Source organism: Dendropsophus ebraccatus, chromosome 11 (assembly GCF_027789765.1).
Source record: "Dendropsophus ebraccatus isolate aDenEbr1 chromosome 11, aDenEbr1.pat, whole genome shotgun sequence".
NCBI lineage: Eukaryota > Metazoa > Chordata > Amphibia > Anura > Hylidae > Dendropsophus > Dendropsophus ebraccatus.
The window spans coordinates 86,546,537-86,574,419 of record NC_091464.1 but is presented as its reverse complement, the minus strand read 5'-3'; the positions used below and the strand labels follow the sequence as shown (position 1 = coordinate 86,574,419).

At 40.9% G+C, this 27,883-nt stretch overlaps 1 protein-coding gene across 3 annotated transcripts in view; it reads left to right on the top strand.

The window, feature by feature from the left end:
* The window catches only part of EPHA6 (EPH receptor A6), a 714,887-nt gene that overhangs the window by 69,690 nt on the left and 617,314 nt on the right, over nt 1-27,883 (top strand). For all 3 annotated transcript variants that reach the window (XM_069945438.1, XM_069945437.1, XM_069945439.1), the window contains exon 2: nt 14,882-14,946. In XM_069945438.1, the coding sequence (XP_069801539.1) occupies nt 14,882-14,946 (65 nt within the window). The remainder of the gene's footprint in view (nt 1-14,881; nt 14,947-27,883) is intronic.

Here is a 27,883-nt window from a genome sequence, read left to right as displayed (position 1 = left end):
GAGCTTCAGGGACCTGCAAATAGCGGGAAATTCAAACAGAGACAGACTCTGGAGGGATGGTAAGGGTGGTATTACACAGAACAATTATCGTTTATAAAAGCGTTAAATAGTTTGGATTTGAATGATAATTGTTTATTGTAATAGCAGACAATGATTAAATGGCCAACGAGAATAATAAGTAATGATCATCGTTCCGTGTAATTGAGTAGTCCAGCCAAGGATCGGGATTGGGAATATTGGGATGGGGGGGAGGGTTTAAAAATAAGTATAATAGTTAGTAATATTGTAACATAAACAAGACTGCTGTTAAAAAAAGGAAAAAAATCAGAGTGGATCAACTGCTTTTCAGTTCTAAAACCATTCTAAAAAAGCCTAAATTAGGTACCGCAAGACACAGAACTCTTCCGGTATGCTGTCAGCTCATTAGTTTAAGTTCTATGTCAAGCAGTAACATTTAGCTTGTTTTCTTCTAATTGTTTCCCTTGAAGGTTACATATAGTAACATATAGTACGGTTGAAAAAAGACACATACATGTCCATCAAGTTCAACCAAGGAGGTGATGAATGGGGGATAGGGGGATATACAAGGAGGGGATGGATACAGGGAAGGGGGATATACAAGGAGGGAATGGATGAAAGGGGGATATACAAGGAGGGGATGGATGGGGGTAGGGGAATATACAAGGAGGGGATGGAGGAAAGGGGGATATAGAAGGAGGAAATGGATGGAGGGAAGAGGGATATACAAGGAGGGGATGGATGGAGGGAATGGAGATATACAAGGAGGGGATGGATGGAGGGAAGGGGGATATACAAGGAGGGGATGGAGGGAAGGGGGATAAACAAGGAGGGAATGGATGAAAGGGGTTATACAAGGAGGGGATGGATGGAAGAGGGATATACAAGGAGGGGATGGAGGAAAGGGGGATATACAAGGAGGGGATCGATGGAGGGAAGGGAGATATACAAGGAGGTGATGGATGAAAAGGGGATAAACAAGGAGGGGATGGCGGGAAGGGGGATATACAAGGAGGGGATGAATACAGGGAAGGGGGATATACAAGGAGGGGATGGAGGGAAGGGGGATATACAAGGAGGGGATGGATGGAGGGAAAGGGGGATATACAAGTAGGGGATGGAGGGAAGGGGGATATACAAGGGGGGGATGGAGGGAAGGGGGATATACAAGGAGGGGATGGATGGAGGGAAGGGGGATATACAAGGAGGGGATAGATGGAGGAAAGAGGGATATAAAAGGAGGGGATGGATGGGGGGGCTAAAGGAGAGGGGGAAGGATACAGGGAAGGGGGATATACAAGGAGTGGATGGATGGAGGGAAGGGGGATATACAAGGAGAGTATGGATGGAAGAAATGGGGATATACAAGGAGGGGATGGATGGAAGAAAGGGGATATACAAGGAGGGGATGGATGGAAGAAAGGGGGATATATAAGGAGGGGATGGATGGAGGGAAGGGGGATATACAAGGAGGGGATGGATGGAGGAAAGAGGGATATAAAAGGAGGGGATGGATGGGGGGGGCTAAAGGAGAGGGGGAAGGATACAGGGAAGGGGGATATACAAGGAGTGGATGGATGGAGGGAAGGGGGATATACAAGGAGAGTATGGATGGAAGAAATGGGGATATACAAGGAGGGGATGGATGGAAGAAAGGGGATATACAAGGAGGGGATGGATGGAAGAAAGGGGGATATATAAGGAGGGGATGGATGGAGGGAAGGGGGATATACAAGGAGGGGATGGATAGGGGTTAGGGGAAAATACAAGGAGGGGATGGATACAGGGAAGGGGGCTTTACAAAGAGGGGATGGGTGGAGGGAAGGGGGTATACAAGGAGGGTATGATGGGGGGTAGGGGAATATACAAGGAGGGGATGGATGGGAGGAAGGGGGATACACAAGGAAGGGATGGATGGAGGGAAGGGGGATATACCAGGAGGGGATAGATGCAGAAAAGGGGGAGGGGTGATAGGTTCTATACATATGCATTTATGTTATTTTGGTCTAAGACCTTGTCTCCCCCTGTTATGAAGCCCTCTACTGTTTTCGCTTTGACCAGATTCTGTGGTGACTGTTCCACAGATTCACAGTTCTTATGATATAGAAGATTTGTTGCCTCTGGAGATTGAACCTTTTTTTCTCCAGGCGCAGGCAGTGCCCCCTTGTCTTTAAAGGCAGTTTTACCTGGAACATCTTTTTTCTCATATTTCTTAGAGGGGCCACGTATATATATACTTAAATAAATTAATCATATCTCCCCTTAATCGTCTCTTCCCAAGACTAAATATATTAAACTCTTTTAATCTCTACTCATAACTAGGATGTTCCATTCCCCTTATTAGTTTAGTTTTCTGTCTTTATACCTTTTCCAGCTCTAGGACATCCTATCTATGAATTGGGTTCTAAAACTGAACAGGTGTACCAGTAACCAGGTTAAATTCTCATTGTACGCGAGCAGTGAAAAACGCTCAACTTGAGTAACAAACACTCAAGCATTTTACTTCTTGCTTAACACTTTTTTCACAGATTCAGAGTTCTTATTGTTGTCTCTGAAAAATTTACTTTTTTTTCCCTTCAGATGGTCTTAATTGAGATATTTCTTTTTTTATTTTTGTCAACTTCTCATTAGTTGAATAAAGGATCTATTCATATTTTTTTTTAATGAAATCATTGGTATACGATAGTGCCTGCTATGGCAGCTAATTTGCATCACTAGGTACAGCCATACAACCAGGCGGAGGGATGATGTGTCTGGAAAGAGACATTCCTGGAAGAACAGTTTAAAAATATCAAACTGTATTCCAGAGCGAAAGATTTATGTGGCTGTGCTGAACTCTCATAGAAAGTATAGCGGAGGAAAAAGAACGCATCATTTTATTTGTTTTGCTTTTATCTACATAGGTCCGACATTCTTTATGATATCTTTATAGGGGTTAGAGCTTTTACTTACCAGTAACAAAGCTTCGTATCCTCTTTAGTGTAAACGTTAGAGAAAATGGCAGTTCAGCTTATCAGAAACCTAAAAAAGTCATTCATGTAGGAATCATGACATCAGCAATAGTTGTAAAGATGTAGGGGAATATGCAGAATATATATTAAATAATAGATTGAAAAATTAAAATACAACTACTCACCTGCGGCCAATCCCTTCACCGAGGCCATTCGCATGGCACCATTCCTACTGCTCAGAGCTTCCAAGCTTCCTGCCCTCACATAGAAAATATCTTTTCAGCCAATTACTGAGACAGGTCACTGCTGTAACCAACGATTGGCTGAGCAAGCATTTACTATGTATCAGGAGTGAGAACAGGAAATTCTTAGCAGTGGGACTGGCACCATCAATATAGCATTGGCAGGGGATCAGTATTAGGTGAGTACTAGTGATGAGCGAATACTGTTCGATCGAATAGATATTCTATCGAATAGTGAGATATTCGAATATTCAATATTCGTACGAATATCCCGCGAATATTCGATAAATATTCGATAAGCATTCAAATCCCCCAGCTTCCGGTTTTACCCTCCAAATGGTCAAATAGATGTTTTTCACTAATCGAATACTTGTTCCCATAGACTTTAATGGGATCGAATATTCAATTGAATATTCAAATATTCGCGGGATATTCGTACGAATATCGAATATTCGAATATCTCACTATTCGCTCATCACTAGTGAGTACATGTTTTTTTTTTCTTCTTTCATTTACACCTACTACTGCGAGCAGTTATAAGTGTTTTTTCAGATAACCTTTTATCCTCATCTTAAATATTTTTTTAGCAATTTTGCCGTGTTTTTGTAAAAATAACAGACAGATGACCTGCTATAGATAAATAATAATAAAAACTCTTCTATTATACACAGTGTAGTGTGTTGTCATATGGATTTTCTACACGTTTTGATATCACATCCCATTCTTTTTACTTGTTCAATGCCGCCACATCTAGAATGGCAGAGAAAGTCAAAGGCAAACTTCACAATAAGTGGTACTTCGGGTAAAAGTGCATCTTTCATACGGGATACAGTACTGTGGCGGCTGCACTGTATATCTTCAGAGACTACTTCCGATACACTTACTTCTCATCCACAGGCATAAAACAGACACGTTGGTTTGTTGTCACTGCTTTATGTCTAGAGTCCTTATGTTTTCTACAAAAAAAAACCCTCTTGTGTTGGTTACATTGCTGAGACTCTGTAAAGTGAGTGCTATTTTAAGCTGACATGATAGGACGTGGCACATCAGATGCATCATAAGGTCTACAGCTGCCTGTCGGTTCATTGCCTATTGCAGGATTTTGCAGAATCTAGGGCTCTCTGCTTAATGGCATCTCTAATACTTGATGACCTTAGTCGGGAGGGAAGTACGTTAAAAGGAAAAAGAAGAGGGATAAAATAAAATAAAAAAAACATATCTCCTTTTAGCATTATGGTCAGGTTAAAATATTTTGACTGTAGAAAAGTGAAACGACACGTTTTATCTTGAATGGTGACAAGTGAGCCGGTAGAGATAAGGTTGTTGTGGCGTATTAGAAAACCTCTGTAGTAAATCTTATGATAATGCCCGTATCTTGCTGCTTCAGGACGACTCCCTTACAGGTAGCCGTTTGACCTTTTACAATGTTAACCTTTCTCTACAATATGTATGAATGATACCTATATCGATAGTTGCCTTAAGGCTGCTACATAAGAGGGATTTTATCTCCCAGGTTTTCCCTATGGGAGGCTTTCTTTAAAAGTCATCCTCTTGCCTTCCGGAGCGCTATCTACCGCTAAGCCTTAATGTCTTGGATAATATTCCATACTGTCAGGTTATACTTCAGCAAAAGGCTTATTTTTTGATTAAATTGTATTATTGTCCGTATTTAGACGCTGAAAAACGCTGATGTATTTTTTTTTTTAGAAAATCCAGGTTGTAATGTTTGATAAAGTACAGCTGCAAGAATAGGCATTAGGAAATTCACAACTATGTGACAGGTACAATATTTTATATAGCATAAAATTAATGAAATCTCCCAAAAATTGTGCATACAAATATATATGGGTCCGTCTCCAGTTTGTTGACAGTTTATTCTAGATATTTATTTTCTGTTGCTCCATGTGTTGCAACACTGTCCAAACATCATCCATAAGAGTACCTGTAAACAGTGGAGCTCACAATCTAACTTACCCAATCTATTACGGCACAATGTAAAAAATAATATCCCTAAGAAGCTAAATAAGGCTGTGTTTACACTAGCTTTATGATTTCGGTCCATTAAAAAATGCAGTTTTTGGCTCTGTGAAATTGATGGTTCCTGACAAAACCTGATGAATTGATGAATTTCTCAGGACAACCCTCAATTTCCCTCGTTCCCTGCTCGCTGCCTGTGCTACTACATGCACAGACAGCGAGTGGGGAGCAGCGAGAGGGGCTGCGGGGAGCATCAGGTCGGGCGGCCCAGACAATCCTTAGATCGTTTGGTCTGCCCATTAAAGACAGTGGCAGTCTGCTTGCTCTGCTCCTATTGCACACGACCTTCAGTGGCATGATCATGATTTTTTATCACGTTGAAAAGTCAAGATCTGCCAACTTTGGGAATGTCCTATTACACAAAACGATTATTGGCCTGAATGTTACTGATGTCTTCTTTGTCCATGAAGAATTCACGAAAAAATGAACAAAAAAAAGAGAACATTTATTATATACTGTACAGCAGTTGTCATCACAAACCTTTTATAACCAGACGTAACCCCGGTGGCGGTGGATGGCGGGGTCTTACGTTCAGCTGGATGCCTTATTTTAGGCTATCCTGTAAATCCTCCAGTATGCCTTATTTTCGGAGGATGTCTTTCGGGGGAATAGAGTATGCTATGCTATGGTTTGTGACAATAATGACTGAATGGGCTATATGGGTCCATATACATGTAAACAAAGTCTGACCTTTTAGTGTGTCTTATAAGTGTAAATTATAAATTTATATAAATTATAAAAGCGGTGGCTTTCTTGGCGCAATCCGTCTGGACCAGGAGTCTGATGTCTGGATCATTGGGTTTCCTCAATGTTACCGGACACTGACTCCACGTTCTGGTGAAAGAAGTTCTTTATTTGCATTCAGCTACGCGTTTCGAGGAGGCCACCCTCCTATTCAGGCCTGATGAAGATTCAGTACGACCACATCAGGTGAGCGAGTATACTGTGTCCTTGTGCTTATGGCTCCCTCAGAGTTAATTTTCCTGCACATACAGCGCTTGTTGCTTTTTTTCTTTCATATATTCGTAAGTGTGGGAAGAAAGCAGAGTACTACAAGAAAAAACTGGAAGAACTTACCAAGTCTATGCAATAGACAAGTCCATTCAAGCTGCCTTCTCCTATACCTATACTATTGATCTGCCAAAGCACTTTATTTTTTTTTTTCTTACATCAATAGGTTAACAAGAAAAGCATAAAATCATAAAAAAAAACACTGTCAACGCAATTTGTCAAGGAAGAAAAATTTAATTCATTATGTCAGTCTGTCTACCGTGACACAAAGTCTTCACCTTCCATATCGCAGCACGGACAGTAGTCTGGTATATTATGGACTCTATACTGAAGGGAGGCAGGCAGAATACATAGGTAGTGCCATTGTACACATGATATATTTTGTTATGTTTGAGGAAGGAAAAAAATATATATAATGCAAAAGGAGAGCAGATACATTGTTTTTTGATAAATCTATCAATCATATGTGTAAAAAAAGAAAAAAGTATGCAGTTGGTTTCAGATAGTAATTTGTAATCTTTTTCTTTATTTTTATAACATATAGCCAGACTAGCTGTTAGGACTCGGGCCGTGCGTTCGACTCCTGACACCGCCGATGCATGCGGTCAAAGCATACATAACCGCTCAGGCCAATTGCTGCGGGTGCGACGTCGGCGCCCATAGCAGCTGGACTGCTTCTTGTGTTTTTTACCAACTCGGCTCTGCTATTCTGTGTTGTAGCAGAGGCCAGAGTTCCACTCCCCTGGCAGAGCAGCATAGGTGTTGTGTGTGTTTAAGCTGATTGTAATTTGTCAGTATTTTGAGTCTGGGGCCTATAAGTATCCTCCCCAGTCTACTATGCCTTGCCTCTGAAAGTTCCTGGCTTGTCTAGTGATACTTGAGCTAGCATTCCCTGCATTTCATATTCTGGTTACCTGACCTCTGGTTTTGACTATTTGACTATCCCCTTGGACACGACTTGGTACTTCATTGCTCGGCTGGTTTTGACTTGGTTCTCTGACTTTTCCTTATTGTGTGTGTATTGTCTTGTATTGTTCTGTGTATCCACTTTAGTAAGATCAGGGACTGCCTTCAAGTTGTCCGTTTGCTGCTAGAGCATCTGAGGCAAGCAGGTAGGGGCAGTGGGGCGGGTGCCAGCTTCAGGGCTCACCTGTCCTTGTGTCTCCCTGTCCCAATCCTAACACTAGCTTTTAGGATAGCCCAAATGTGAGGCTACCTCTATTTAGCTATTGTTCTATATGCCATTTTTTATGTTAACCTGTGAAAATTCCCCTCTCTAGAAGAACTGTTAGCAAACAAGAAGATAGGAAATGGTTTTACAAATATTTTTTTTTTATTGACCCATCCTGAAGAGAGGTCATCAATATCAGGTCAATGAGAGCTGTACTACTGGTATAAACAGCGAAACAAAGAAGGAAGCAGACATCTTTGTCCACTGTGTAGTGGCAAAAATTGGTTACCACAGCTCAGATCTCATTGAAGTGAATAGGGGCTGAGCTGAAGTTACTGATCTTGGCAATTACACAGCACAAGGGTGCCAATTGGACCACTGGATCACCAATGATGCAGATAAAAAGTGGGGCATCTTAATAGTCAAACGACCATTATCGGATTGATTACTGAGTGTCATCTGCAGATAGCAGTCGGAAACCATTGGTGACGTGGGCCGGCTTCTGAAATAATGTCACTCGCTGATCTGACCCATGATGTAACTGTACGTCATCAGTAATGGAGGAATGAAAGAGATGCACAGTCAAAATATAGTTCTTTTGATCCTTGGTTTGTGTTTGATATAGCAAATATGACCATCAGATTTATTTCAGATTTGACTGATCGAGATTTTAAAATGCCCCAGTTGCCCTATGACTGCCCAGGCAAAGTATGCCCAGGAGCAGGGACTCCTGTTCCATACAGTACAATGGACCTAGCAAGTGCACACAACAGGCTCTAAACAAATCCAAGACAAATCACAAAAATTTTAGATTCTTACGAATCTGATTTTTTTAAGACATTAGAACCAAATCTAATTTGTGCCAAATGGTTTTGCCCATCTCAGTCCAGCATCATAATGGGGAGGCATTTTGATCTTTACAGTATGGTCCCATTTTTTTCAGTGTAGACCCATGCTCCTTTACCTAAAACATTAAAATAAGTTTTGTGTTCAAAGATTAAAAATTCCAAAAGGTTGTGTGGCTCAATAAAATAAATCTGTAAAAGTAGTATAAATTGATTTTTTTTTTTTATGTGACTTTATTTTATTGCATTGTATTTATTATTTATGTTTCTGGAGTTTTACCTTTCTACAAACATTCTTTTAAGCGATTTGGTCTTCTTTTATCTGTAAATGTTAGCTCCATATTCATGTTATCAGAAAATGGGTGTTGTAACCACTGCAGAAGAATAAAAAAGCCTAACAATAATAAAAGTTATGAATTGGACTACAGTACTTAATAGCACATTGAAAAAAAAATAATAAAAGAAGCAAATTACAGACATTATTATAACTGCACCTCCGTCTTTTCTTGTGTCAATTCCTACCGCGTGTTCTTGATTTCTTGATGGAAAATATATTTTAAGCCTCTCCGACAATTTGACTCTTCGGCCGTGTGATTTAATCAATGTTCCTCCATAATGATTTGTGAATCTCTTCTAAGTTCCATGGCAGCACTTATCTGCAATATTGCTAGAGTATATTGAATATAGTTATGTAATAAGAACTGCCATGAACAGATGTAGGTGCGAAGGAACAATCTTTGTATTTTTCCTCTTGACATTTTTGTCTGCTGTATTTGATGTCCTTTTAGAGGGGTCTGCATGTCATCAGCTTTGATTGGGGCTCTCAAATGATCAAGACATTGGTGGCATCTAGGATGGTAGAACATGTCAAGAGTGATAGAATTGTGGCCATGTAAGAGCACTGTGTGAATGAATTGTCCCAAAATATAATTTTCTTTAAAAGATAAAAGGCAACTAGACCTCATACTGTGGGCAATTTTCTCACGAGGAACCTTCTTAGTGCTTTTCTGTAATGCTCAGTGTGGTATATGGGCAGTTAATAGTGTTGAGCAAGCACCGAAATGGTTGAGTGCTCATTACTCGAGTTGAGTATTTTTCAGTGCTCCAGTAGTCGACTCGAGTAGTGAACCCCATTGAAACCAATGGGGGACTCAAACATTTAATGAGATACCCCTCTGCTTGGCAAATTGGAGAGTGCCTGGTTCCTTTCAATATGTATTGCAGTTTGTTCTATTTTTTTGTATGTTTTATCCCTTGAAGACACGTGTAAACAAAATATACAAAAATTGGAATGGAAAAATGCAATATGTTACTGCAATTGATGGCATACCACCAGAGTTCTAATGTGTATTGCAGTAACCCAAGCACCATGAGGTGCTCAGTGAAGCATGGTGCTCAATCAAACACCCTGATTCCCGATTGATCACTATGCTTGATAGAGCATGCTCATTCAACACTGGCAATTGACCCCATGTTCTATCTTAAAGGGTTTGATGATTTTTATCTGTTTTGCATTTATAGTAAACTTGCGTTCTGATGTTATTAACAGAAATGCTAAACACAAAAAATTTACCCAGCTCTGCTTTACTAACACACACATGCACGTTCATTTTTAATACTACCTAGTAGTTTGGATATGGGGGCTCCTGAGTATGAATATGGGGGCTCCTGAGTATGTGGCCTATTATATGCTGATAGCATCATAGATGAGTCTTCTAGCTGGGTATTTTATTCCTGCTGGGTTTTCTGTTAATGTAGGAAGCTGGATTTTATGTGCATATCACATCCAGCTTCCTTTCCAATTCATAGAAACATAGAAACATAGAAGATTGTCGGCAGAAAAAGACCACTGGGTCCATCTAGTCCGCCCTTTTAGTATTTTCTTTCTTATTATCTTAGGATAGATATATGTCTATCCCAGGCGTGTTTAAATTCTGTTATTGTAGATTTACCAACCACCTCTGCTGGAAGTTTGTTCCAGGTATCTACTACTCTTTCAGTAAAATAATATTTTCTTACATTGCTTCTGATCTTTCCCCCAACTAACCTCTCACTGTGTCCTCTTGTTCTTGAGCTCAGTTTTTTACTAAAAACACTCCCCTCTTGAACCTTATTTAGTCCCTTAACATACTTAAAGGTTTCAATCATGTCCCCCCTTTCCCGTCTTTCCTCCAGACTATACAGATTCAAATCCTTAAGTCTTTCCTGATATGGTTTATGCCTCACACCCTCCACCATTTTTGTAGCTCGTCTTTGGACCCGTTCTATTTTATCAATGTCCTTTTTTAGGTGAGGTCTCCAGAACTGGACACAGTATTCCAGATGTGGCCTCACCAGAGCTCTATACAGCGGGATCACAATCTCCCTCTTCCTACTGGTTATACCTCTAGCTATACACCCCAGCATACGATTTGCTTTCCCCACCACCTGGTTGCACTGGTGACTCATTTTAAGGCTTTCAGAAATCATTACCCCTAAATCCTTCTCTTCTGAAGTCTTTTCCAACACAGTACTGCCGATGTGATACTCGGATAGAGGATTCCTCCTCCCCAAGTGCATTATTTTACATTTGGAAACGTTGAACTTCAATTTCTACTGTTTGGACCACGTATCTAGCAAAGCTAAATCATTTTTCATATTACTGACACCTCCAGGAATATCCACCCTATTGCACACTTTTGTGTCGTCAGCAAACAGACAAACTTTACCTATCAACCCTTCTCCTATGTCACTTACAAACATATTAAAAAGAATAGGACCCAGAACAGACCCTTGTGGCACACCACTTGTAACCAGTCTCTGCTCAGAATATACACCATTAACAACAACCCTCTGATATCTATCCTTCAGCCAACCACAAATCCACTGAACTATCCAGAGATTTAGTCCAATTTTCTCCAACTTTTCTATCAGCTCTTTATGGGGAACTGTATCAAAAGCTTTGCTGAAGTCCAGATAGGCGATATCCACAGCACCACCTTCATCCAGCACTTTTGTGGCATAATCAAAGAAATCAATGAGATTAGTCTGACGTGATCGGCCCTCAGTAAAGCCATGCTGGTTTGGATCCATCAAATTGTTGATTCTTAGGTGATCCATTATCTTCTTTTTTAGAAGAGTTTCCATCATTTTCACTACTACAGATGTCAGGCTCACTGGCCTGTAGTTACTGGGCTCTTCTCTATTCCCCTTCTTGTGGATTGGTATAACATTGGCTGTTCTCCAATCATCGGGGACATCTCCTGTTAGCAGGGATTGGTTATACAGATCTGTCAGGGGGGCAGCAATCACAGATCTGAGTTCTTTAAGAACCCTGGGATGGATCCCATCTGGACCCATCGCCTTATTCAGCTTTAAACGGGCAAGTTCCTCTGCAACTTCAGCCTCTGAAAATACTGGAGCCGAACCCATATAGCTGGAGGCAATGTTGTGTCCAACCATCCTGTGATTGTGAAGGCCGCCTTCTGAAAACACTGAGCAGAAGTAACTATTCAAATAGTCAGCGACCGCCTTATCTCCATCAATAGATGTATTCTCGCCATTCCTTATTTTAGTAATGCTGCAGCCATTCTTCTTCTTCTTCCTGTCACTTATATATCTGAAGAAGGTTTTATTCCCTGCAGTAACATATTTTGCCATTTCCTCTTCTTTTGAGGCTTTAGCAGCATTTATAATCTGCTTTGCCTCCTTCTGTATACTTTTGTACGTCTCTCTGTCAGCTTCATTCCCAGTCTCCTTATACTTCCTATACTCATCTAATAGATTGGTGTAAATCAGAAGAAGGGAAGCCATGGATGGCTGTATAGTTCTTTCAGTTATTGGTGTAGAGCTGAATAAATGCTCCACCCAATCACTTAAGCCCCTATTACATGGGACGATTCTGAGGAGCAAAGGAGGGCCAAGCTGTCAGGTCAGCTCTTGCTTGCTCCTCACTCTGTGCTCTCTGCTGGTGCTATTACACACATCGGCAGTGAGTGTATAAGAGTCAGGGGTGTCGCGCTGCGCGGGGGGGGGCTGCCCAGGTGATCGCTAGATCATCCAGGCATCCCATAGAGGATAGCGGCGGTCTGCTGCCTCCGCTTTTACTTGTGGTGGCAACAGTACAGTATATCGCTGCTATCATAATTAGGGATGGTCCGAACCTGCCAATGTTCGGGTTCGTATGAACCCGAACGCTCGGCAGCAGATTCCTGCTGTATGCCCGCTCCGTGGAGAGGGTGGATACAGTGGGAGGACCGCCTGGAAAACTGGGATACAGCCTATGGCTATGGCTGTATCCCAGTTTTCCAGGCGGTCCTCCCGCTGGATCCGCCCGCTCCACGGAGCGGGCAGACAGCGGGAATCATTACCGAGGGTTCGAGTTCGTACGAACCTGAACCGAACTCGGTTCGGACCATCCCTAATCATAATCATTGTGTTTTTGATGTTGATGTTGAAAGACAAAGATCAGCCGACATTGTGTATGTCGGCTGACCGTTGTCTTCTACTACACTAACCGATTATCGCCCGTAACTGTCGGTACCGGTCAAACACAGCCAATAATTGCTTTGTGTAATTTAGGAATTAGGCCTTTAGGAATGAGCCTTGACTGCAGATTATAAGAAGCAAGCACTTTTTAGCATGATGTTCTTGGCAATTTTTCCAACCACTTGGTGGCAGTAAATTTGGTTACAAAGCTAATGTAATATAGTGTATATAATATTTTGCACAGATATATTATTCGAGCACTTTGCTTTCCTTCGTACTAAAAGTTGTGTAATGTAAGAAATTGTTTACCTACTTAGAGGAAAATTCTAGGATATCACACAAACCTCTCTCTCCGGTAGCCACTTAAAGCCTAAAGGTTTACAATCAGATCACTGTCATAAAACAATGCACCTCTAAGGTGTGTATAAAATATCAGGAACATAATCACTGATATATAGAAACTGTAATTAAGTGAGCTGACAGTGTAATGATAGAATAGAAATGTATGCAGTGTGTTGTGTTTAATAATTGGAATAATTTAAGGCAACTAAATTACAGTACGCCGCTATTACTCCGATACTGTGCGCTCAGTTTGTCAGAATGTGCCACAACTGATAACTAGAAAATTATGTCTACTAGAGGGAACTGTGAGATCTGGAGGCATCGGGATTTATGAAAATACATATATTTTGTGATCATTTTACTGACAAACACATTTTATATATCTCTGTTTTCTGAGGTATTATGGAAGGGGTTTTCTTGTGTAACAGTTTTATAGCATAGATCCATAGATGAGCGCAGACAGCTGCTGCAATGTAAATGACTTGCCGTAAAGTTGGAACCCCATATATGTGGACAGGTCATTCATGTCTGAGATGAATTCTTCCTTAAAGGGGAATTATCAGCAGGTTAGATGAATCTAACCTGCTGATAGCCCCCTATAGCGCTGGGAAAGCTGAGGAAAAAGGTATGTCTCTAACCTTCCTCTTTGACCCCATTCCAGCTGCTAGTTGGTGTAATTTTGGGTCTTGGGTACTATCCGGCCTGCCAGCTTCATTGATTCATTGACGCTGTGGGGGCAGGGCCGTACTACTAACAGTAACGTCCCTTAACGTCCCTGACGCTACAGGGGGCTATCAGCAGGTTAGATTTGTTTAACCTGCTCATAGTTCCCTTTAAGGCTATGTTCACAATGTATAATCTGGATGAAACAACAGCTGTTGTTTTGAATAAATATTGCATTGAATCTATGGACACCGGTCTGAAATATTTGACATGATCATTATTTTGACTGTAGTAAACAAAGGCCACTGTTCAATACATGTGTGAAACAACGGCCATTGTTTAAGTTTAAAACAGGGCGTTCCTTTTAATAAAATATACATTATGTGAACGTGAGCCATTATTTTTTTTTACTTGATAATACTTCCTAGATAATTTATACACTTGTAGCCTACGTTTACACTTCCTTTTTTTTTTTTAAGCCATATTTTTGGACGCAAATCATTTTGGACGGACATGATCATTGAACAGCCGTTGTTCAATACATTGTGTGAAACATTGGCCGTTATTTCTTTTTCATGTATTTATTTTTTATTTTTTTTAAAAGGTTATCATAATACTGGATAATTTATATATTTGTAGCCTATGTTTACATATTTTTGGACGGACATAGTTATTTTTGGTTGTGTTCGGTATTGCACATTGGTTCTATTCACTTCAGTGGAGTTGCAGTGCCACACAATAGCAAAGTGGTGCTCTTTCTGGAAGAAAACAGCTATGTTTTTCTAATCCTGTGTAAGGGTAGGTTCACACTACAGAACCCAAGCAGAGAATTCCATAGCTCGTACCCGTTCACGGCCGCTCGCCTCTACGCCTGTGCCATAGACACCATTCTATGCATGGGCGGATTCCGGTACATGTCAATTCTTTCGGCGGATACCGGAATCTGGTCCCCCATAGAATGGTGTCTATGGAGCCGGCGGAAAGGCGCATAGCCGTGAATGGGTATAAGCTATGGAATCCGACGGAAATTCTCTGCTCGGGTTCCGTAGTGTGAACCTACCCTTACACCTTTCACAAATGATTGTCTAAAGTGAAGTAATTCACAGTGCTGATATATTTCTTTCTTTTTTTCAGTTGTGCTTCTTGACACTACAACAGCTATTGGAGAATTAGGATGGAAGACTTATCCATTAAATGGGGTAAGAAAAACTTTATTATATATATATATATATATATATATATATATATATATATATATATATATATAATTTCTCTAAACTTAATGAGAATGTGTTGGCCCCATGTAATAAGTGTATGGGTGGTAATGGATTCCATCTGGGGAGAAGGATGTCTTCACCGAAGTTTAAATGTGTTGTCAGCATCTTTTACTAAATTCATTCTATTTTGATTTCCATATATTAAAAATCTAGAGAAAAAAGCAAGTCCTCCCAAATTTACATTTGTGCTTACTTTATAAGGGCCCCTTCACACTCAGCAAAAAAGGCTGAAATTTAAGCAGAGCAGAGGCGCGCAAGTAATCCCATTGAGTCAAAGGGACAGGCAGAATTTTAAGCGGGTTCTGCGTCGCGGGCTCCACTTGAAATTCCGCCTGTTTTGCTCAGTGTGAATGTGCACTTAGACTGACGTCCATATGAAAAGTATTTAAACAACCTCTCTTTATATAAAGATGTATTCATCGTGGAAGACCTCCATTGCACAACCAATGTCATACGATGGGTTCCTCAAAGATGTGTTGCGTATGAGGGACCTGATTCTGGATTCTAAGTGTGGACCCCCTCCTTCTTTATTATATGACAACAAGAAAAATAAAATATATATATCAGCCAAATATATCCAGCAAATACTATGAATGGAGACTGGATTCACAAGTGAATTTATTAATCCATTATTGGGTGCCATTGATGCCTTGTGATCCTTGGCTTTATATGATTTGATTTCCTATCAATGAGAAATAGAGGTGATAACTGTTTTTTAAAGTATATTTCTGGCTCTGAAAACTGGTTGTCACTTATCTTAGTAGATGTCCTGACCTACAAAGTTGACAGTCTGTTTCATATCAAGTACCATATTGCAATACCCATGAATAAAAACATAGATTGTCCTAACAGATGGTGTCGTTAATGTCTGTATTATTGTAAGAATTCCCCTGAACATCTTTCTGCCGAGATAGTCATACAGTAGAGCAGGCAGGGCTACAAGATTTTACTATGCCTATGTAGTACATGCAGACAGTGGACAATTGAGATCAGTTGACATTAGGCTGTTATACCATGTAATACTATGATGATCAGTTTTCTCTATATAGAGTCCTACATTAATTGATTTCCTATTCATGCTCAAGGATCAGTTAGGTAAGTGAGATTACTTGGTACTTGCTGTGTTATCAGCGGAGCCTCATTGACACAATGTACATTAAGACCAAGATATGCAGACAGAAATTACATTAGACTTGTCTTTGCTGATACACTGGAAACAATCTTACACATTTAGACTTGTCTGAAAGAGCTAATCATCATTATGTATGTGTTCAGACTTTGATTTTAATAGCTATTTGGCCCATTTTTTTTATCTGTATTTTATTTCTTCTTTTTCTTTTTCTCTTTTTCTTTCTTTTTCTTTTTCTTCTTTTTCTCTTTTTCTTTTTCTTTTTTCTTTCTTTCTTTCTTTCTTTCTTTCGTTCTTTCTCAGTTACCATAAATACATATTTACTTTAATGTATGGGATGGTTTAGTAATTGTGACACAAAATATAAGTGGTTATTGTAATCCTCTTTTTATTATACAATTGCAATTAGGAGGGTTTTTTTTTTTATCTCTTTTCATACTAGCAGAATTATATCCTACAGCTCCTGGGCACTACTGAACACACTGTAACAGTGCTCCTAGTATCCAATTATATATATACACTCACCGGCCACTTTATTAGGTACACCTGTCCAACTGCACGTTACCACTTAATTTCTAATCAGCCAATCACATGGCGGCAACTCAGTGCATTTAGGCATGTAGACATGGTCAAGACAATCTCCTGCAGTTCAAACCGAGCATCAGCATGAGGAAGAAAGGTGATTTTAGTGCCTTTGAACGTGGCATGGTTGTTGGTGCCAGAAGGGCTGGTCTGAGTATTTCAGAAACTGCTGATCTACTGGGATTTTCACGCACAACCATCTCTAGGGTTTACAGAGAATGGTCCAAAAAAGAAAAAAACATCCAGTGAGCGGCAGTTCTGTGGGCGGAAATGCCTTGTTGATGCCAGAGGTCAGAGGAGAATGGGCAGACTGGTTCCAGCTGATAGAAAGGCAACAGTGACTCAAATAGCCAACCGTTACAACCAAGGTAGGCAGAAGAGCATCTCTGAACGCACAGTACGTCCAACTTTGAGGCAGATGGGCTACAGCAGCAGAAGACCACCCGTTACTAGCATGGTGTACCTAATAAAGTGGCCGGTGAGTGTATATATATATATATATATATATATATATATATATATTAGTTCACTAGATAGAAACACAATTTGAGCATGTTCAGGTCTGTCCCCAGACCCAAGCTCAGAGAGGAGGTTTAAAAAGAGACACATAGAGACTTTAAAACGACTACTCAAGCTATATTTACAGCTAAGACTTCTCTACATTGTCCTCCATGCTGCTGCTTCTTCTTAGGGTGCGCTACACAAAATGTGTGTACAATGTATAGGAGACATAGAGGTTAAGCTTTACCCAGTATGCTATAGAGAGCTGTAAATAAGAAATGGAACATGCAGAGCAGAAATCTGATGAAAAATGCCATTTTTATGTTATACAATGGTCAGAAATAGTGTTACTTTTCATTTACGCATACATGTTAGCTTATCCGTAAGAGTTTAGGCGACAGGTACACTTTATGTCCCTGTTAAAATTTTACAAAAACATCTCCCATTTTCTTTCGTCAATGTGCGCTTCAAACTTCATTCATTTCCTCCACATTTTCCCATTCCGCCTGTTTTTCCGCTTGACGGAACTAACCAGATTGGGAAAAATGCAGCATTTTTAGCGTGCTCTGCTAAGTAACTCTAGCATCTGGCTATTCAGACTAATGCCTTACAAACATATGGCATATTTGCATCCGTGTGCGGCACATATTTATAATTTTGCTACGTAATTAGGCCGCACCAATAGAACAAATCCCAGTTATTGGTCTCAGAAATAAATGTTGCTCCAACACCCCGCACGTAGGCGGACAGACCAGAATTAGGGGCTCTTGTTAATAAGTAGTTAAATGCATTATAACAAGGAGTTATTTATGACATGGGAAGCTTCAATGATCAAAGGCTCCAGTGCAATTTAACATAACTTTCAACTCTCCCTAGATGACTGGACATCTTAATGAAATTATGTGGCAGCCAAGCAGTGTCACTGGCAGTCTAATTCAAGCTCAAGTAAAAAGCCAATATTAAAATCATATTAAAATCAAACTAATTTTAAACACTTCCCACAGCTTCCAAATAGTTTCTTCCCTTGGCAAGGTCATACATGACATCACATAAAGCTACAATTAGCAGAGAGGATTTTGTTTTGCGCCAGGCTGATTATTTGCAGTAATCTTTAATCAATTGCACTCATGGTATCCTATATTATTAAAAACCACAATCAGTATACCCCCCAGAGTGCAATTGATTTGAGTACCAGGCTGAAATTGGCCATTGGATGTCACAGATGCACTATGAGCAGGGGAAAAGTTGAGAATTGCACAAGACTTCTAATTAAAGGACAGGCTCTAAAGGACATCTTGACCCAAAATGTTACATTTACATATGTGAAGGCACAATACAGCGTAAGGAGCGGAAAAGACTACTTAGATCAAGTTATACTTTGAAGAGTTTTCAAAATGACTACTAGATTATAGATTATCATATAGGCTGGGTTCACACTATGTATATTTGAGGCTGTATTTGGTCCTCATGTCAGGTCCTCATAGCAACCAAAACCAGGAGTGGATTAAAAACACAGAAAGGATCTGTCCACACAATGTTGAAATTGAGTGGATGGCCGCCATTTAACGGTAAATAACTTCCATTATTTCAATATAACAGCCGTTGTTTTAAAATAATTTATAGTCTGTGTGCAGCATATGACATGTAGCCTGTGTGCAGTGTATGATATATACAGCCTGTGTGCAGTGTATGATATATATAGCCTGTGTGCAGCCTATGATATATAGCCTGTGTGCAGCCTATGATATATAGCCTGTGTGCAGCATATGGTGTATATATAGCCTGTGTGCAGCATATGGTATATATAGCCTGTGTGCAGCATATGACATGTAGCCTGTGTGCAGTGTATGATATATATATAGCCTGTGTGCAGTGTATGGTATATAGTCTTTGTGCATCATATGGTATATAGCCTGTGTGCAGTGTATGGAATATAGCCTGTGTGCAGCATATGACATATAGCCTGTGTGCAGTGTATGATATAAAGTCTGTGTGCAGTGTATGGTATATAGCCTGTATGCAGAGTATGATATATAGCCTGTGTGCAGTGTATGATATAAAGTCTGTGTGCAGTGTATGGTATATAGCCTGTATGCAGAGTATGATATATAGCCTGTGTGCAGCATATGACATGTAGCCTGTGTGCAGCATATGACATGTAGCCTGTGTGCAGCTTATGATATATAGCCTGTGTGCAGTATATGACATGTAGCCTGTGTGCAGCATATGACATGTAGCCTGTGTGCAGCATATGACATGTAGCCTGTGTGCAGCATATGACATGTAGCCTGTGTGCAGCATATGACATGTAGCCTGTGTGCAGCTATATATGCCATGATCCTTAGGGTGTATTCACATGTACCATATCCGCTATAGATTCTACACAGCCTTTAAGTACTTTCTGGGTGCTCTTTACTGCTTCAGGTAGTTTATATGGTTGGGAACTGAAGATGGGACTTAGACTTGCAAGTCCAGGTTCTGCCTGCGATTCACAACTGCACATGCTAGCTGTGGTGGCTGACACAGTGGGCAAGAGCGCACAGAAAGTGCTGAAGTGCTGTGTTCTCGCATTGAATTAAGTGGGAACACACCGCGATTCTCACCCCTCCCCCATCCGGTCTCTAGGGCCTAGCATCTTCCTCTGGACTGCAGCCTCTAGGGACCATCATATGCAGAACAGAGGAGGATGCTGAGCCATACAGCCAGGAGTGAGGAGAGGTAGGTGCTAAGTCCCCTACAGTAATCAGCCACCTATATAGATTGCTGTATGGTTTATTTGTGGGGGAAGAAAATGGGGGGGGCAACAAAATTGTTGCCCAGTGCCTCCACCAACCTTAATCCGGCCCTGTGTTCCACATATCCAGGCTAAGGACAGTCGCCCAGTTGCTCGATGCTGGTTAGGGCAGATAGTGGCAAGTAGGCAGGGACAGTGGGCAGATTATAACATGAACTGAGCACGTCAGTCAGCTGCCACCAGTCATATTCTGCCCTTAGCTATCCAGCCAGGATTTGATTGTTCCTCTTACGACTTACGTATAATCCCTTATTTCCCTTACATCCATCATAACACCATCACATTAAGCATTCTGTACCTTCTTGGTTCAAAGTATCATTTTCTACTAATCTATTCAATCTCATCAGCCACTTCTGTTTGTCTATTATCTTTCATGTTTGCTTCCATGTCTGACTCTTATCTCCTGTCTCTCACTTTCGGAAAGTTCTTTTCACTATAAAAGATCTTCAGCTAACAGAAGCATCTCCAATAAATAGCCTTTGTATTCCTGGTATATCATCCCTGTGCATTATTTATTACTCATGTTGTGAACTGTGAATTTAAATGTCTTTATTATCAATTGCAGGGTCCATAAAAACACTCGCCCCGTGGAAGTGCATCCCGACTATATAAATTATATTGTATTAACAACTCAGTATAAGAGTTTAGGTGGTACACAAATTACGTACAGTTTTCCTTGTCTCTCTGTAGAGCAGGGCATGTCTAATGTTGTCCTTTAGTGTCCTTTACATTGAAATTAGTTAATAAATTCTGCCTCTGGCTGGCAGGCATTGGTGTATACAATATATGTCTCTTATGTGATCCTATATATAATGCGTGCTCTGACAGAAGTGAAAAAGTCTAGTGATGAGCGAACATGTTAGTAAATGTTTATATGTTTGTACGAACATGGCGCTAATTGTTTGTGTTCAATGTTTGTTTGATGACTGGAATGGTTATAATCATTTTCGAACATATACCAACTTGCTAACATACACAACTGCGTAATTTAAAGCGACTCTGTGCCAACAATCTGCCCCCCCCCCCCCCTCCAAACCACTTGTAGAGTCAGCTGCTTTTAATCCTGTCCTGGGGTCCGTTCGGCAGGTGATGCAGTTATTGTCCTAAAAAAATACTTTTAAATTTGAAGCCCGTGCCAAACGGGAGTATCTGTGCCCTAACTTTGCACCACCCCTCCGTCCCTCCTCCCCACCCTCTTCATCATTAGGAATGCCACTGGAACATTTTCTCCATGTTGAACATTGCACAGGTCCTTAACAATCCAGCCCATGTGCCGGCCTGCCACAGGTGGGGAATAGGAGGCAATCTGCCTGGAGCATTCCTAATGATGAGGAGGGCGGAGAAGTTGTGCAAAGTTAGGGCACAGATACTCCCATTTGGCATGGGGCTTCAAGTTTCAAAGTAAATTTTTAGGACAATAACTGCATCACCTGCCGAACGGACCACAGAACAGATCTTGGATTAAAAGCAGCTATCCGAAGGTGCAAGTCGGTACATTGATTGTGGGTACAGAGTCACTTTAAGCTTTGCACCTGATAATCTGTACACATGTGCGTCGACCAACACATATGCTCTACTGTACATTCGTTTTTTTTATGTTTTGTGAACACGTACACAAACCGATTATTTTATTTTAATGATCATGTTCGGGAACCGAACCGAACATCGGGATGTTCGCTCATCACTGAGCTCTAACACCATACATACTCAGTGGTGATCACAAATGTGAGTAAAACTTTATATCACTTATAATATTTAAAACATTAAGCGTACTCAAGTCCCATCTTTCGACGTTTGAATACTGGTGGGTGGAGTAGTTTGATGCAACCCTAGAGAATCTAGGAAAAGGTGAATACTTCGTATGGCTATGTTCACACAACGTATGTTTCGTATAAATCACGTCCGTTGTTGCAAATTGCAACAACGGCCGTGAGTTATACAAAGCAAATGCTCTATTGGAATGAATGGAATCCCGACCGGAGCGTATACACATAGTATACGCTCCGGCTGGGATTCTATCTGGCCGCATGAAAAACTGACTTGTCAGTTCTCTGCGGCCGCTATTCATTAATGATCTTCAGTAACACCGGCCGTTCGTTCTGTGACACAGCCGGGTCACAGAACGGCTGGTGTTAGCCATAGGCCGGGTTCACACTATGTATATGTTCAGACCTCGTAAGAGACCGGCCGGGTCACAAATTGGGCGGTCTCAGAAAAGATCATCCCAGCCGGTACTGCAGATGTTTAGCCCCACAGAGTTCTGATGCGGGAGCATCCGTGCGCGCCCGCATCAGAACTCCTTACAGCACACTATGGAGCGTGCGGCTGGAGCCACTCACTCCATAGTGTGCACTGACAGGGTTTTGTGTGGCGGCTATATAATGAATAGCAGCCGCAGTAAACTGACATGTCAGTTGTTTGCGGCGCCGCTAGGGATCCCTACCGGAGCGTAAACTATGTGTAAACGCTCCATCTGGGATCCCATAGAGGGCAAGGTAACATATATTTTCGTAATAATCACAGCTAGTGATGAGCGAACGTGCTCGTCCGAGCTTGGTACTCGTTCGAGTATTAGGGTACTCTATGGTACTCGTTACTTGGACGAGCATCTCGCGATACTTGAGAAAATCTCATCATCCGTTTCCTGTAAGTTCTCAGTCAATAAACATGCAGGACACTCTTTGGTACATCTTGCGATCACGTGGGACTCATACATGTACAATAGCAGCTATTGGTTGGCCACATCAGATTACCCTGCCATATAAAAGGTCAGGGAGAGCGTTAGGGAGGGAATTAGCCTTCTAGTAGGCAGGGAATACTAGCAAAACAACCAAACAGCCCTTGTAAGGGCTTCAAATCGTTTTTAAATTTTATTACTACAGACTGCTGGCTGGGACTTGCAGTGCAGCTATCAAAATTTCAGCAGCACATTGTGATGATTGGCTGCTGGCAGAGAGGGGACATTAGTTGTTGCATACAGACCCTAAGAAGTGCTCAGTACTATTTTATTGGGCCCTCCAATATATTTTCTGATTTCTGTATTTCTTACGCAAGGGATATCTAATTTTCACTACAGAGTGTATATATGTGCAGTCTCCACTAAATTCTATCCCACAGCCCCTTAAAACTAGTGGGCCCTCTACTATATTTTCTGATTTCTGTATTTCTTACACAAGGCATATCTAGGTTCACTACTGCTTGCTGAGTGTAAGGGGTGTCACAGAGTGTATACAGTAGGTGCAGCCACCATCAGATTGTATCCCACAGCTGTTGCCCACAATTTGGCATAATGTTGCCATTAGGCAGCCTCAGAGGCATCCATACATGCTGCCCCTGCTGTTTCCTGTAAATTTCCGTAGTGTTTCATTCATTTTCTGAGGTTGACAGGTTTTCACACAACCTTTCCTCTACCGAACTTGGACCCCCTGCAAAAATGCTCAAGTTTCCCATTGACTTCAATGGGGTTCGTTACTCGAAACAAGCACTTGAGTATCGGGAGATATTCGTCTCGAGTAACCAGCAACCAAGCATTTTAGTACTCGTTCATCACTAATCACAGCCGTTGTTGCAATGTGCAACAATGGCTGTGGTTTTACGAAAATATATGTTGTGTGAACATAGCCTATGGCTGTATCAGTGTTTTCCTGACGGCCTTTCAGTGCTGCTCCACTCCCTGCCACGCCACTCTGCATGTCGAAGAAAAGCTGGACCCAATCCTGGGAAACTGGGAGAAGTTTCCCAGGATTGGATCCAGCTTTTCCTGGCATCTTGGGAGGAACGGCAGGGAGCGGAGAAGTGCTGAAAGGCCGGTGGCTTGATGAGCAGAGCGCAGATTAAACAAAGTGATTCGCTTTGTTTATATGAGCGATTCTCTCATCTCTAATACTAACCATCGACCTCCCATGCTGCTTTAGTGTTTTATAGATTCATTTCAAAATTTTTTATTTTGCAATATTGAGATTTCATGGACTTTGCGCGTTCCAAACCCCTTAACCTGCTTTAAAGGGATATCGGGTATCCACGTATTTGTCTTCCTTGGGTCATTATGTTGGTAATCACTTGACACAATGTTTATATTTGAGTCTGTCTAAGTTTTCTCCATTTAGTTTTCGTTCCGCTACATTGTGTCATACAGAGAAGTAATTATTACTATTTGTTAACAAAAGCGGCATCCTTACAGTGTCTGTCTGTCTCGCCTTTTAATGCTTCATTAGTTGTACAACATGCGTAATAGGAGGCTCAGTGAGCAGGCGTCTCAGCACCCCATGTGTATACATAACCAAATGGATTGTTTTCGCAAAAAAAAAAAAAACGCTTGTGGTTTTCCTTTATTGCCGTTCTCCTCAGGACTTTAAATGGGCTGTCATGGTAAACTTAGCTGAATTATGACTCATAAGTTGGTCTTTTTTTCTGAGCTGTCACGCGGATTGTAATTAAGGGGAAAGATTTACATTTATAAACTGACGCTGGAGATGACATAGATATGTGAGGACCTCATTAGCATTCACCAGACTTTTTTTTTTATAGCAGAGAGGGTTCGTTTTTTTGGCAGCTTAAATTGATTAGCACTAATTGAAAAACTTATTGCAAATTGCTATGCTAATCAGGGTAAATCTAGTCCGAGCAGGTAGAGCACGGAAAAATCCTGGAATTATTTCTGGGTCTGTGCGCTTGTTATTTCGGCTACAGTAAATTCAGACAAGTCCTTTCTTAACTTTTCTCCTGGTTAGAGATATTGAGTGGTCGCAAGTCTCTCGCATGGTCGCATAGTTGTGATCCCGCGAATATGCGGCCAGGATATTCCTGGGAATTCACCATGGATTCCCTGAAATATCCTGGCCGCATATTCCCGGGAGCGCAACTATGTGGCCGGGATCTCAGGCATAATGAAAGAGCGAACTGCTTTCGGACCAAAAGTCCGAACAGTTCGCTCATCTCTAGTCGCAAGATTATATACCAATGAAAATGTTTACTCAAACATAACGAAAATCAATCCTACTATGCAAATGACACACAAATTGGATAACTCAACAACTAAAAACACTGAAAAATACATAATGTGGTACATTTGGTGTCACAAATAATGGAACCTGACCACAAAGTAGCTGGTGACTCTAGTATCCTATAGAATTAGAATCTGAATCCATAGATATGGGCAACATTGTAGCTCAGTGGTTAGCACTGTAGCCTTGCTGGGGTCCCGGGTTCAAATCCCACCAAGGGCAATGTCTGCAAAGAGTTTGTATGTTCTCTCCGTGTTTGTGTTGGTTTCCTCCGGGTACTCCGGTTTCCTCCCACACCCCAAAATATACAGATAGGTCAATTTAGATTGTGAGGCCTAATGGGGTCAGGAACCAAAATTGACAAATATGTAAAGTGCTGCAGAATCAGTTGGAGCTATACAAATAAAAGCAATATTATAGATAGTAAATCTTCACCAACAAGGAAGAGATGAAAATAGAATATATGTCAAGAACAAACACTCAACCCTGGTAAAGTAGTGAATAAAAAGGGAATTATCACAAAAAGTGCAACTTTCCAATAGTATACATAATGTATAAACAAAAATTGGACAAAAAGCCCAGTGTTCCAATTTTTTATTTTTATTTAATGGCGGACACGGACAGTGGACCCTAAGCTGAATCCCGTCCACTGTCCCTGCCTACTTGCCTCACTCTGTCCTAAGTGACAGCGAGCAACTGGGCGGAAACCCCTGCACTGGCTAGATTGAACACAAAATAAGAGAAGACAAACAATCACAATAAAAAAAGAGTCGACAGTCCGGGTAAGAACAATCGGGCAGCGCATTACAAAACACGATTCAATAAGCGAGGTCAATAAATAGGCAATATGTCAGGGCTAGCAGCAAACAGGGATGGTCAGAAATAAAGGCAAAAGGGTCAGAATAAACAGAGAATAACAGAGTCAAAAGAAGGCAGAGACAAGCTCAATAACCGGCACTAGAATGAGACTCAGCCAAACACTTATAGGGAACCAGGAGACAGTAACAGCCCCCTATTGGACAAGGCTCCTGGCTGCAAACCAAATCACCTGTGGCCGGAACTGGCAGCAGTGTAACTCCTTAATAGCCAGAGCACACAGCAAAAGGGTGGGGCTGAACATCCTGATAGAAACACACATAACACAAGACATACAAAAAACACTGAATATCAGAACCATCTTGGCCGCACAGCACGAGCTGAGGGGCACATGGAGTCCAGCACAGGCACAATTATGACAGTTTGCATATTTGACTGTCATCACAGGGTGCTAGGGAAAATATATACAGCAGCAAGGACACCTGTCAAAGTTAGGAGTCCCTGTTAATATGTTTGCTGTCAAATGTGCTCTTTTACCTGGGCAGTAAGGCATATTGAGTATACAGAAGCAGGGACTCCAGATTTTTGACAGTAGTCCATGTTTAAACCACACGGCAGATTGTGTAGATTCTCCCTATTAACATCTTAAAATCCTGAACAAATGCACAATAAATCTGCAACTTTTTATGACTTATGAACTTTTTTCCCCTCCTAAAGGCCTTTTATGTACCTAGTTATATCAAAGTCATATAGCAAATGTGTCCTTTATCAGGTAATGGTATTAGGTGTAAATATATACCAAAGCTGTCAAACTTGCGGCTCCCAAGCTGTTGCAAAACAACAATTCCCATCATGCCTTGACATCCAAAGCAATAATAGGAATTGTAGTTTTGCAACAGTTGGAGGGCCATGAGTTTGACACCACTGACATATCCTGTGCTTACATTATTAATTTCTATTGATGTAGCTAATCTTTATAACCATGTTCCTGTCCGACCGTACCATCTATATAATGGCAAATGGCTTCTAACGCAATAGAGTTTAGGAAGCATTGCCTCATTGCATTGTTTCCATTAGTAAATAACCCTCATTATATAACAATGCTTGCACAATAACCCACAATATATCTTCAGACATCTTGTGATAGGGCTATTCTTTGCCTCCTATAAAGGCATTTCACGCGTATAAAAGCGGCAATACGCTATAAACTACGGTGCTCTCACTTATCTGTGCGGAACGTTCTATTTCTGTCCTCCATTTGGAAATATGATCAGCGTTTCCTGTTATCGCTCTGATTGCAGTGAGACATTCTCATGCACTTGATTTTTAATGTAAGCATAATTTTGGAGATCACTGTGTGATTAAATGTGCAGGGCCTCCAGCTGCTGTCTCCTTTTTTATAATATTTTTTTTTTTTTTTTTTGCAATTGTCGGGAGGCAATACGAGTGTCTGGTATTAATATTTATACCCAAATCTCCCAATATATGTCACTTTTCCGCTCAGTGTTTGCGAGAGGTTTATTGAGAGCGGCTCGGATAAGTCAGACAGTGCTTGTCGCGTTGTTGCTGCTTGCTTTCCGAATGAGAATACATTGGCAGAGTCCTCCTTAGCCTAAAGCTTATTAAATACACCATTATTATATCCATGACTACACAAGAATAGTTCTGTTGCGATCATTCCATTATGTGAGTGAAATATTTTAGTTTACGTATCCAACGGGGATAAACAAAATGATTTATGTTATATTTCACCTCCGCTTATTTTTTTTTTCTTCATTCAAATTAGCAACCGAATAGCTTTTCTTTTCCCTGTTGTTTTTCCTTCACGAGTCGAGGCATTTTTCTTAAAGCTGCAGATTATAATCGATGCAGATGAATAGCAGACACTAGTCAGTCCTATGAGGTTTTCTTGGACTCCGTAGAAGAGGTGATTCCGAGGGACCACTATTTAACGAGATATCTGGGAAGCTGTAAAAAAATCAGGGAGGATGGGGGAGGGCATAATAATGAAGTAATACACATCCCAATGCCCCC